This window comes from Callorhinchus milii, unplaced genomic scaffold (assembly GCF_018977255.1).
Source record: "Callorhinchus milii isolate IMCB2004 unplaced genomic scaffold, IMCB_Cmil_1.0 Scaffold11, whole genome shotgun sequence".
Classification (NCBI taxonomy): Eukaryota; Metazoa; Chordata; class Chondrichthyes; order Chimaeriformes; family Callorhinchidae; genus Callorhinchus; species Callorhinchus milii.
This window is the reverse complement of record NW_024704752.1, coordinates 5665821-5679376: the sequence shown is the minus strand read 5'-3', so window position 1 is coordinate 5679376 and position 13556 is coordinate 5665821. Positions and strand designations below refer to the sequence as shown.

The following is a 13556-nucleotide window of genomic DNA, read 5'->3' as shown; positions in this document are numbered from 1 at the left end:
AACCAGTGATTATATTATACTTGTGTGTCTGTGAGTGTAATATAATTTCAATTATATTATAGTTATATTATACTTGAATATATGTTAAATTGGGGTGGGGGGGGTGGGAGGGTTTTCTTGCCCAGAGACCTGCAGCAAACCTTTGTGAAGTACAGTCTTTTAACCAAAACATTAAAAACTCAGGCAACGGAAGCAGATAGGAGAATGGAAATGACCTGTGATGCAGGTTAGACCTGGTGGCTGCTCTCTCTGTGTTTACTCAACATGAACTTTCTTACATTTACTTAAAACAGTGATATTAAATACCCTTTAAGAAGAAATGACCAATTAACTGGGTATCGAACACGTGACATTTGCAGTGCTTTTGGTAAAAAAAATTAATGAAAAGCCCGAGGTTTCTTAGTCTCAAACAAAAATACCATGCTCATTAACTCTCTCCCCCTCCCGTTACACTATCTAATTCTGCAGTGTCACTCCATAAATATTTCAGCTCTGGGGCGGGTGAGTTCTGCTGCCCTGAAGGATGACTTTTGGGTTCAGGAGAAAAGAAAACTGACTTAATTCAGCCACTCTCCTCACTTGCACTCAATTGCACTTTGGGTTGCATTCACATGCAGTTGTTTGAAAGTACCATCTGGGTTTATTCTGGCCTCCAGACATTAGCAATCTAGAAGATCAGGAATGTATAACTTGTATTGCCGGTCTGTATGTAGAATGAACCCTTAGCCCACCCACAGTCTGAGAAATTGGTGCGTGGTGCAACAAGAGTGGTTTTAAAGCACTACCATTGTGGAGTCCTGTAGCTCAGTGGTTAGAGCACTCGCTTTTGCAAGCGAGAGACCCGAGTTCAATTCCAGGCAGAGGGCGAAACCTTGGGCAAGTTTCCTTACTCGACACAGAGCCTAATAATAATCCCTCCAAAAACCAAAAGCAATAATAAATTGGTCATTTGCAATCTACGACTGTTTGTGGGACATTGCTGTGCGCAATTGGCTGCTGCGTTCGCCCACAAATATACAGTCAATTCACTTTACAGTGTGTTCTGTGAAGCGCTTTGGGATGTCCTCCCGACGTGAAAAGCGCTATATCAAATGCAAGGATTATTATTATTATTATTATTGCTGATGCTCAATAACTAGGTCAGGCCCCAGGCAGAGCACTGAGCTATTCCTCCTATCTGCTTGCGTTGGAGCAAAGAAAGCGTTCACCATGTAAACCGAGAGAGGAAAGAGACCCAAGCAGATCAAACACTGAGATCCGATCATGGGATTGGTTTTGTTAGTGGGATGGTGTAAGGTGCTTCACAACAACATCTGTCCAGCACTAGCATCAGAGTCGTCAGGCTTACCTGGAGGGATGAAGGCTGTTTGTTGCTGCAGCTGCATGCTTGCTAGGGCTTGTTGATATTGGAAAACACCAGCGTTAAAGACTGTGGTGGCACCATTGGCTTTTTCTAGAGCAGGTCTCTTTGGTAGCGGAGGGAGTATGCCTGGAGGTAGCCCCTACAATCGAAAGGTGGAGTGAGGGGAACGAGAGTGAAACAAGAACAGGAAATCAGTACACAGTGTGGGAAGAAGGCATCCATTTTCATATCTAGCCATTAAAAGCAAGCAAGCGACAAACTTTCTTTACCAGCTAAAACAGGACGAGGGTCTAAATTAAAAAACAACAATGATAAAACGGAGCTTAAAAGAAGCAAGCGTTACTGTTTTTAACTGGCTGAACTGGCTGATTTGCACTTTACTGTACGTATCTACGCTCTACATTGCAAAGCTCAAGTCTACAAATAAACAGAAAGACGCACTTGCACTGCTGAAAGCAATGTTAACTAGACTTAAAGAGCAATTAATAAAAGATATGTAGTAATCTCTAAAAATTGAAGTAATACCCCGCACCCCCCCTCCCATGCAGACCGCACCAAAGCATGCAAGAGTCTAAACACTGATAACAAACGTTTACATATTAAGACTTTAACACAAGCCATGCATCCTCATCGATACAGATTACAGTATTATGAATAAAAATTTTAACGCCCCCTCCCGCACTCAAAGCTTTCTGTCAGGGCAATACACGGTGATGAATTTGGTGTGGAGCTTCAGTCAGCCCCGGTGGCTGCTTTTCAGACATCTTTGCAGATGTTCTTTGTAATTGAGGGAGGCGAAATGATTAGATTTTTGTGAAATTAAATCCTTCTTTGAAACAAATCGTGAAACCATTGGGCCACTTGGATCACCGCCGTGCATTGCCGCGATCAGACCCGTCGCTTACTCCCCCACCAACCACCTCCCGATACACCCCAACACCCCCCTCCAAAGAAAAATACTCTAGATCTCGATTCTTTTAAAAGTTACAACCTGTAACTCTAATAATGCTACATGCCAAGCTAAAAGGTGAAAGGTCATAGTACCAGGTCAAAGGTTGCCTCGAGGGGTCGCTTCAGTGATTTGACAGCCGACTGAGTCTTAATTAACAGGCAGCGAGCACATGATGGCAATGGGGATTCAAGCGCATTAACATAAACAGCAAGCAGAGGTGCATCATGGGGAGCAGCAGTGCATTGTGCGTAGGTGAGGAAAAAAACAAATAAAAAAAAACCAATCATCGGAATGCCATATACAACAAATAACACGACTAAGCATGCACAGTAAAGGCACTACGGACTCATTATTGTGAGGCTAAACACGCGTATTAAAGTTAATTACAAACACTGTCGTCCTATTGAAGCGGGACAAGAGAGGGTGGGGAGGGGAGGCGAGGGGGGAAGGTGCTGCGTCCCTGCGTTTTGTTTCTCGTGAGAGGGTCTCACGAGGAACCTGAACACAACATCCATCTCCTCTCCTCCCACCCCACCCCCCCCCACGGATTAATTAAACTACGCCACTAAAATGACCGCAGAACAAGCTTTACCGTGAACTAGCATTCGGTGTATTCAGTAAAACAGTAATGAGAGGAGAGAGAGAGAGAGATATTACACAGTCTAGACAACTAATGCAAAGGCTCTGAACCGGTTGGAAGCGGTTATTAGGGACTCAGATGTTAAAAGTTCTGCTCTATTTATCAGACGGGCGTACAATGGTATTTTAATAAGCTGCGCTACGAGGCTATGCGTAATTTGCTCTGAACGTGCCAGTGGGCTTTACGTTATTCAAGGGAGGAGAACATAAGCAGTGTTGGGTGTGTAGAGGTGGGGTTTAACACTAAGCCCGCGCACGGCGTCTCGCAGTTTTGGTCAGAAGCCGGCATGTACTCACCATGGCGGCAGCAGTGGCAGCAGCCTGGGCGGCAGCGGCTTGGTTGACTTGGTGCTGGGCTGCCTTGATCTTGGCCTGCAGGTGGGCGGGGGGGTGAAAGTACTTGCACTTTTCCCGGGAGCACCGGCCCTTGATGTAATCCATGCAGACGGTCACCGTGTTGTCGTTGGTGTCCACCATCGCGATGTCGGCCGGGTGGGCAAAGCGACAATCGTTCTCACCTCGGGTGCAGTTTCCGCGCTGGAACTCCCTGCAGACCTGAAAAAGCAACCGCAGCCACTCACTCTCTAACACCTCAACCATCCCCCGTGACGCAGAGTGGGGGCCAACACCGTATAAGATAGTCTGACCCCATCAGAACATACTGAGTCCATGAAATCAAACCCAGTGATGCTTAATATATGCTTGGGGGACAACAGGTGAAGACTGATGTTGCAGGAAACCGAAGGATCAGCGCTCTCGCAAATGTTTCCGTCAGTTAATCAAACACCGCTGACCCTCTCAGGAGACCCTCTTCACCAAGCACTATGTGCAGGAAGCTGTCCAGTCAATGCCGGATGACAGAAGAGTGTTATATTTTAAGTTTGCCGACAAACAGTCCAAATAGAATAATAATAATCCTTGCACTCCATAGAATGCCTATAATGTCAAAACCTCTCAAAGAGCTTCACAAGTAGTTGCTATCCATTGTAGTGACTGTGCACTTGTGCGCAAATGTGGCAGCCAATTTGGGCACAACAAGCCATGGAGCGAGTGACCAATTTTATTTGGGGGATGGTTGGCCAGGACACCGGGAGAGAGAAACTCACTTCTCTTTTCCAATAGCGTATGGAATCTTTAATGCCTTTAAAGGCGGTTGGTGTTGAAATTTTTTCCAAGTTCTGGACGTTCTATATTAATAGAGTAAATCTGGAACCAGGTGAGATTTCTCGCCATGTGTGAACACAGGTGTCCACAAGGTCCTGTTACCCTGGTATTATTTTCTACAGTGCACTGACCACCAACTGAAACGTAAAAGAATGAGGATAATTCTATTTAGAAGTACTTAATTTTATTAAGTACAACTGGTTAACTGCATTTAGATATCCAGGGGAACCAGGTGAGCGCATCATTTCCATGGCAGATAATGATCCGTCGCCATATGTGGTGCGACATCTTCCGTAACATGGATGGAGTGACAAGGGCGAAAGGCATCTCCGACAGCTTGTTTCAGCTCCTCCCTCGTCTCAGATTGCTGTTTTGTAAGAGAGTATGCATGACTTTGTGGACACCCCATAAAATGTACTTGCTGGTGCAAATATACTAGTGTGAAAGTGTGCACAGGCAGGAAAACGTGTTTGAGTTATTCTTTGGGGTGTGTTTCGGGAAATTATTATAAATAGGGATAAAACATGTATGATTTCACAACGGACTCCATGATAATATTCTCACTTCAAAACTGTCATGAACCCTGGCATTTTGTTTGACCTCAGCAGCAGAAACCTGTTGTTGGAGAATTTGCAAACGTATTCTCCTGAAACACATCTGTTGTGATTTCTTTTTCAAGGTCGAAGGCAAAACTACATAAACCGCACGAGTGTGCACTTGGCTGGGAAATGTGGTGGTCCATTTGCCTATGCTTGTTACGATGGCATATCACTTGTGTGTTCACCTTGGCTTTGTCTTGCCATCCCTCTGTCCTCTCCATTGTTCTCATCAGGACAGAAGGAAACAGCTTAGATTGTTCTTGGCATGGAAATTCAGCCTAGTCCTTGACCAACCCAGTGTCAGTTGACCTTTCTGACACCAGGGACAGTTTCCTCGTAAATAAGGTAGCCAGTTAAACGGCATGGACTGGTCACGAGATGCTCACAGACACAGTTCTGGAGCCACTGCATGGGCACATAGTTCAGTCAGTTTAGCTGTGACCTCATCCTAAGCCAATTTTATCCTGACCTGCATGCTTTCCAACAAAGAGTGGCAACCAGGAGTGGGGTGATTTTGCATCCCACTTCCTCCCCTCCTCCTTGAGCCAGGGCACTGAGGCGAGCTGCAGCCCTGCCTGAGATCGGATAACTCAGCACAGAGCCAGGATCGAATGTGTAACTTTCCAGTCTGTGTGGCGCTGTCTCTCACTGGATCAGAAGAGCCTGCACTTGGTTTAAAAATATCCTAGCGGCATTATTAGCACCAACGGTGTGACCCTCCATGAACTCTGTGTTACTGATGTACTAATTAACCTTTCACCTACCTCAAAACACTTCCACCTTCCCTGCTGCATAAAGGTAAGGAGAAAAAAATTGCAAAAGTAAACAAAATGGAAAACAGAAAGAATGTCTGAAATAAGGAGCAGCGAACGTCTGTCTCCGAGTCGAACGCAACACCTCGTTCACTGGGGCCTGAACGCCAGCCACCCTGCTCCGTTCAGTCAGTTTAGCACATGTGAACGTTATATGATAAACAGCATTCCAAATATGAAGTTAAATGATATGCTTAAAATTGCATTGCAGTCACAGTTAGACCCCAGTACATTGCGCTTCAGGTCGTATTGTGGAGTCCTGTAGCATAGTGGGTAGCACACTCGCCTCACAATCAAGAGGATTTGATTCCCGCCCGTGACGAAAACTTGGGCAAGTTTTTTTTCTCCACACGCCTCTGTTTACCTAGCAGTACCTGATTGATAGTCGATTGGTGGATCACTTTCCGGGGGTAATAATCCCTTCAAAAAATAAATTGGTCACTCAATCCATGACTGTTTGTGGGGCAATGCTGTGCGCAATTGGCTGCCGCATTTTGTCCACAAAATACACAGTCAATCCACTTGACAATATATTCTGTGAAGCAGGTTGAGATGTCTCAACAAAGTAATAAGGCACTATATTAAATGCAAGGACTATTATTGTAGGATTATTAGACAACTCAGGTGGACTCTGGGGTACACTACTGTCTCCCGTTCTGTGCACATGTACAGTTTTAGCCGGTTTGGTGATGTGAGAAGCACAGTCATCGGTGACCTGATGACCTGGAAGCCAAACTCTAACACAACCCTTTATCATGTGGGATCTCATTTTACAATCCTCCCCCACTCCAAACCACCACATTATAACAGGGGTCCAGCAATATAAACACCCCGGGGCACCTCTGTACAACATTCTGCATGAATTGAATAGCTCGGAGCCCACAGGGATTAATTGGCTACAGAATAACCGTGGTGTAGAGTAACTCTCCCCACCCCCAGGGATTAGCAGGATGTTAGTGTGGAGCAGTGGCTAATTTACAGTGAACTAACAACTGTCTGATCAGTCATTCCATCAACAGCAGGAAGAGATGTGCTAGAAGGGTGTTTCTCACTGATTCACATTACTCCAGTTCATGGATTTTGTACATTACTTTAAATGACTGAGAAAATATACTTAGAACGTTAAACCGAGGAGGCAGGACATGTGTGCACAGGTTCGGGATTATGAAGAGTTAGTCTATGACAGAGTATGGCAAGTATTTCTTTACTCAGAGGGGTTCATTGGGGATCAGCCTCGTTTATCTCTTCTGCACTGTCTCTAAACACTGGGAATCGGCCTTGTTATTTTTCTCTGTGCTGCATCTAACACTGGAGATCAGTCTTATTGATCTCCTCTACACTGTCTAACACTGAAGATCATTCTCATTGATTTCCTCCTCTATGCTGTCTCTAACACTGGAGATCAGCCTCATTGATATGCTCTGTCCATGCCCATGGTGAGGCCATCACTGGGTATTTTCCCGTTTAAACTTTTTAACACTATTTTCACCCCAGTAATCTTCTGAGTCCAGGAGTACATTGAATTACAGACTTGGGATGTCCTCCCTAAGTGAAAGGCATTCTACAATTGCGTAGAAATAGGCACCACCCAACAAGTCTGTGCCAGTGTTTATACTTCACCCCTCCCAATTTCTTCTCCCCATTTATATGAGAAAGAGCTGCTAATGACCTGAGTGTCAATTATTTAGCCATTAGGCATTTCTATATTGGATATTTTAATTTTTTTATTAGAAATGTAAAATGCATTGGTTGTTTACAGTGTTTGCTGAGAGTTCCCTGACTTCCTGTGGCTTTGATCCCAAACAACAGGAAAGAGACAGATCAGGTCAGTAGGTGTGTGTGTACAATTGAAATTGATTCCACATCTCTATCTCCATCTCTAAAAAATAATGAACTCAGCGTGTTTGTAAATAAGCTCGGTTTGATCTGACGCTCAATGTGTGAAGACGTGAGCAAATTATATTTTTGATTTCTGGAGCAAAGCCCCTTTTAATCATTAATTCAATCCCCTGGAAGGAAGGAACGAAGGAAAACACAGAAGTGATTGGATTTATTAAAATAAGTTGTTTGTCTCCATAATTCTCAGTGACCTGCTTTGTGAACAGCTTCCCCACTGTTACATGGTAGCAGCAGGAGTGTTATACAGGACTGTTACACTGAGGAACAGGAGGAATCCAATCAGCCCTTCCAGTAAGCTCTACGGTTAGATCTACCAAGTCTTTCATTCCATTTCGCTGCCTTGCCTCTACGTCCATTCAGTAATAGCAGGGGAATCCTATATGATTTATATTCACAACATATACTATCGCCCTGGTTACTACAGTTGTAATTAAAGTCAGTCAGGGGAAAGGAATCGCCTCTTGCATTCTTAATGCAGTGATTAAATTGATAAGAAGGTTCGTGTTTACATCGAGCTGGATTCCACTGAGATCGGTGCTTAGATGTTTTTTTGAGAGAGTATAAAACATTTCTCTCTCTCTTGGAAAAGGTATCTCTGGGACTCAGCCCTCCCCTGCTAGCAGGCATCCCTCACCACCCCCACCACTCTCCTCCTTCTCAACTCACCCTTGTCCTAAATAGCAGTTCAACTGCAATTCAATTCAGACATTTTCCCACTCTCACAATGATACGCAGTGTATGATGTCCACTCTGCAGTCGTGTGTTTTCAGTTTAGGAGTTTCTATCAATGGATGGTGAAGTCTCGGTCAACCACTGAATTTAGGAAATAGGGATTTAGTGCGGATCAACTCAAGCACTTTTGGGGTCTAGTACATGTGTTTAGTGTCAGCCTGGCTCAGTTGGCAGCACTCTCACCTCTGAGGATTTGGGTTCAAACCCAAATTGGAACTTTGAGTTTATTGTCCAGGCTGATGCTCCAATGCAGTACTGTCTGCCTGCTCAGGTGGATGGTAAAGACCCATGAGATTATTCGAGAATTGAAGGGAGTTTCTCGCCATGTCCTGGCCGAAACTCCCCGAGAAAAATTGGTCAGCGCCTTGGTACGTCCTCCCGACGTGAAAGGCGCTATATAAATGTGATTTTGATGTTGGTGTTGTTGGTCATTGATGCATGCAATTTGGCTGCCACATTCATCTACAAAATACCCAGTCACTACACTTTTAGTAAATCCTGTTAAGCACTTTGAGGTGTTTCAAAGATGCACTATGGTGCTATATCAAAAGTAAAATATTATCAGATCCCTGCATTTGATCCATATGTTAATTAACACCAGCAACGTCGATTAACACGTGGTAACCTCACAATTTTCACCCTCTTTTCGTAATCCACTGAGAGGAAGCCTCAACTCACCTCCAAGCGATCTGTTCGCATTAACTTCTGTGCAGTAGCGGTGGGCACTTGCATGGCATGGTTCCCTGTGACTAGCATTGGTGCACTAGGTAGGATTTCAGTTTGGACCAAGCTTGGGGACACAGGACCCAAGTACGGATTGAAGGCTGCGGTTGGATTAGCTGCCAGACCTGGCGTGACAGAAAACATTGGCTGAAATAGAAAGAAAGATGATGTGTTACTGAACTGTGAGCAGAGTCTCATGCTCATTCATTGCACTAACCTCCTGTGCTGCCCGTTAAATGGGTTCATACCCAGCTCCCATTTCACTGTCTAGACAGAGTGTATCTGTATTTGAGGCAATGAGACACAAATGCAATCATACTTCAAACAAAAAAAGGTAAACAGTTGAACGAGACCAAAAGTCAACCAATCCTGTTAACTGTTAAACAGGACAGGAAATAGTTGTGTGAGCATATAAACAGATGAGACATGGACAGGTGAGGAACCGACTAGTAGGATACTGAGAGGTGAGGTACCAACAGGTGAGATACAGACAGGTGAGACCACCGAAGGGTGATACACGAAAGTGTGATACACCAAAGTGTCAGACCCTGGCAGATGAGGTATGTAGACACTCTCTGAGTGACCGTGTGGTCTGAAAGTGATGGAATAATAGATGTGGGACTGGGTCAATCATTTACAAGTAAGGTTAAAAGAAAATTTATCACATGTAGAACGTCTCTAGAGTGTCCGCCTTCCCCTCCTCCAGTTAGTGAAGCTGGATTGTTTGACCCTGGTTAGCGGGACACCCTAATCTTTACTCCATTAACCAGCAGAAAAGCCATAGGAAATGACATTTTGGGCGGTACATCTGCAGGCGAGAAACTGATAGGTGAGATAACGACTAGAAACTGTCTTCAACACCAAGCGTCCAGCTTCTCGAATGTGGGGATGGGGGCCAAGGCGTTTTAGGTGAAAAATGTTGAATGTGTCATGAAGCACTGAACCAATTTTTTTNACAAATAAGAAAAAGCAGAATGGGAGCATCGTGCCTAGTGCTGGCTGAATGAACAGTGTGAGGCATTGTCAGGGCTACAATACCCCCGTCGCCTTGTGGATCAGTCATGCAGTCTGTAATGTGACGGTTACATGGTAATCAACAGCAACTCCAACAGTAACATCCCAGCAGTGAAATACAGTGTAACAGAATCAATATTTATTTCCTTACTCAATCACATCAGCTCTCTGAGAAAAGGGCAATGTTAGTGCCTCAGATTAAAACAAATACGATGCTTAAACATTCCCAGAAAGCTGTTGTTTGCTTCATACAGAGTGTTTACACTTACTTTATTCTCCGTTAGACAATGCATACATTTTATTACATTAATCAGGTGTGTTGAAATTAGCGCTAAATTTTAAAACTTTCTATTTTGACTTTGTTAATCCAAAAGTAATATTTAACAAAAAACTTAAATTCCTGCTTAATCACAGTTTTTTTGAAAAATAATTAATCTTACACTAGAACTAGATTCTGTTGGAAATTAAAAAGTCTACTGTTATTGATTAGCGCAATATTCGCTCTGCCCCCCACCCCCACCTTCTGCACTTTGATAAAATACCCTCCCTTTCCCCATCACTTCCTTATCAGGCAAAGAGACAATGAGTGAAAACAGTTTTCTTCCTATTGTATTTACCTCGTTAAACCACCACCCACGCTGTCCAACATCCGCCATCTGCCAACACATCAGAGGAACAAGTGGATATTTTGCTGCATTGTTTTAGCCCTGGTTATAATAGCATGGTCACCACTAATCACCACTGAACTCATTATAATCAACCATAACTTAACCAAAAAAAGTTCTACCCTTTGGATCCGATGCATTGAGCGGGCTTGTATTTTGCTCATCAGGGTGAAGGGAGTTCAGTACCGAGCAATCGGATATGTCCCCATTGTCTAGATCAAGCCATCCCCACAGTGTGGATTAGTTTCAACCTGGCTCAGTTCGTAGCCCTCTCATCCTGAGATTAGAGTTGTAGGTTCGAGCCCCACGTCGGGGCTTTTGAACTTGCAGTCAAGGTTAACATTCCAGAGCAGTGGTAGGTGAGGGCAACATCAGAGGAGTTGGCTGAGGTATAAAACTGAGGTCACGACTGCCTGTTCAGATTAAATACATTTTAAAGCTATTTTAATAGAGAATGGATCAGTGTCTTGGTCAACAATGCTTTCAATTAATTGGCTATGTACTTGATGGCTGTTTGCAGGTCTTTGATAATCTCACCCTTGATGTAGGAAGATAGTTAGAATTTTACCTGCGAGCACAAAGAGGCAAGGATACAGAGCTGAATATTACACAGTTCAGAAGCTCGAGCAGCATGTTAAAGTGCCAGACTTGAGATGCACTTGTCTGCTCTGGAGGGCAATTCAGTGGGCAACTGAACATGGGAAGCCTCCTGGCCTAGCTGCAAGTTAAGAGCAGCATGTCTCAGTGAATGCACTATGTATAGTGAGCCATAGTGTCACAGTGAGGTGTATGAACAGACCAAAACCAGCAGAGGATAGAATAGAATTTAACAGAACAGGGTCAGGGCTCAAGGAGGGCTCTGTAATGCTAAATATAGATACAACTAAGTTCCATTTTATTGTAAGGTACACAAGGCAAAAATTTAATATCTGATGATTATCACGATAAATGTATTCCTTCCACTCAATTTATCACTCTCGCCTCCAAGTCAATCCCTGTGTCGGGAAATGGAACTCACACAGCAAGTGACTGATATTCCAGGCCATTGTTCAGGAACACTGCATTGTTGGAGATGCCATACTTCCAGATGAGTCAATAAACCGAAATCCAATCCGGTCTGTCTGTGTAGGTGGGCATTAAAGATCTCAAAGCACTATTGGAAAAGAGAAGGGAGTTTCTCCCTATGTCTTGGCCAACAATGCCCCAGGTCATTCACTTCATAACTGTTTGTGGCACTTTGAAATGCAAAAGTTGGCTGCTCTTTCGCCTACAAAATACACCGTCACTACACTTCACAGTAAATCCTGTGAAGCATTTGTAAGTCGTCCTTACGATGTGAAATGCGCTATATCAAATGCAAGGATTATTATTACTTTTATTTTGAACGCACAACACAAAAGAGGCATGATACATAACAAACATGTTACACTCAGCCAGTTGCATATTTTGAGAACTATGAGAGCAGGGATCTGATAATGGGAAACAGTCAAGTTTTAAAAGACATTGCTTGCCCTGGATGTTTTCTTCTCCGACTCCCACACTCACAGCTTTCTCTGGCATATGTAACCATCAGTTTTACATGAAGATACAATATGACAGGGAAAGCTGAGGGAGTGTGTGTTTCCATACTCTTTAATAATACGGAAACGTCATAGTTCAATTCAGAATGCTATCAAAGATGCCGCAGCAGAATGTCTCCCTTTCAGAAGATAGGAAAGGTCCCAGTCATTAACTCAACAGGTCAGAATTATTTGGAAATTTCTGAAAATGCTCTTCAATGCTGTCAGGAAACTAAAAACAATTCTGATGCATCTCAAAAGATTGAAGTACGTGATGCTGTTCTTGAACACGTATCTCTCAATGTTGCGCTGTGCAGTGCACATTGAGTTTAAATATACTGTGCTGCTCACTGCACCACCTTCCACAGCTGTCTCACACTTAGTCACTCGCATTTAATAATAAGGAAATATGAACTGAATGTGACTTGATTGTGATTAAAGATAAAAACCTGGGTTGGGGAAGCTTTAAATATCAAATGCAAGGCAAGATGTTGGGGGTGACTTTGTGGTAGAGGTGGGTGATGTACACAGATGTAAGAAAACAGACTTGGTCAGAGTCTGAATGTAAGAGCATAACTGTGTAAGAGAGCTCCTTGTGGTAATAATAATACCAGGTTTAAGACTGATACTGTCTCTCTGTCAGATTCTCCTTCTCTCGATTGGGATCGGGAATGTCATGTGAAGACAGTCTATTCTGCCTTTGGCCACTGTATCTCTCTAGAGTAAGAATCTGTGCGTGAGCCTTGGAGCAGTGGAGATATGAAAAGCAGTTTCATTTGATCACAGCTATTCAGCGGACTTTCTACACAATCAAGACACATAACTTGGACAAAAGAGAATCCTGAATTCTACACAGAGAAGCTGTGAGCAATAGGAGAAGCTTACTTGGGCGTGAACTACAAATAGTCTTTTTAGGTTTTGATAGAGGCATCACCTGAAAAAGAATGCTCAGCTCTCTTTAGATATCTTCAATGTTTCTTGATTCCATGTTTCGACTTGTCCCCAGTATTATATTGCAGTGCAGCATGACAGCCACACATGATTGACAAGCAGCCCAGAATGTGGGTGATGGTGTTGTGGGCACCACAACGTCAGTAAATTGTGTTATGTCGAAAATGAGTCTCTGTGAGTTTCACTGGAAAGAAAATCATTGCCTGTTATGGTTCTACAATTATCTCCAACATGCAGTTTTTCCTTTCCCTTCAAAAGCTGAGAGTTATTGAACTGAAATGGCCACACAATAATCATAAGCTTCCTGAACTCAGGCATCCATGTTGTCTGCGCAACAGATAAACGGGACATTGGCACAGCACAGCGCATAAGCACCCAATTCTTGGATATTAATGTGTGGTAATCTTGCCAAAATGGCTGGAAGTAGAGCTTGGCAGTGACAACTGCTCAGTCTGGCCAAGAATTTGTAAATCATCCTTATAAT

At 43.5% G+C, this 13556-nt stretch overlaps 1 protein-coding gene across 12 annotated transcripts in view; it reads right to left on the bottom strand.

Annotated features, from left to right (window-relative positions):
- The window catches only part of mbnl1 (muscleblind-like splicing regulator 1), a 120181-nt gene that overhangs the window by 12235 nt on the left and 94390 nt on the right, over positions 1–13556 (bottom strand). For 9 of the 12 annotated variants that reach the window (XM_042339051.1, XM_042339040.1, XM_042339039.1 and 6 more), the window contains 5 exons: positions 10515–10553; positions 8839–9030; positions 3252–3509; positions 2408–2461; positions 1349–1502 (listed from right to left, as the gene is read on the bottom strand). In XM_042339051.1, coding sequence (XP_042194985.1) covers positions 1349–1502; positions 2408–2461; positions 3252–3509; positions 8839–9030; positions 10515–10553 — 697 coding nt within the window. The remainder of the gene's footprint in view (positions 1–1348; positions 1503–2407; positions 2462–3251; positions 3510–8838; positions 9031–10514; positions 10554–13556) is intronic. The other 3 variants (XM_042339046.1, XM_042339049.1, XM_042339050.1) reach the window with 1 other exon arrangement.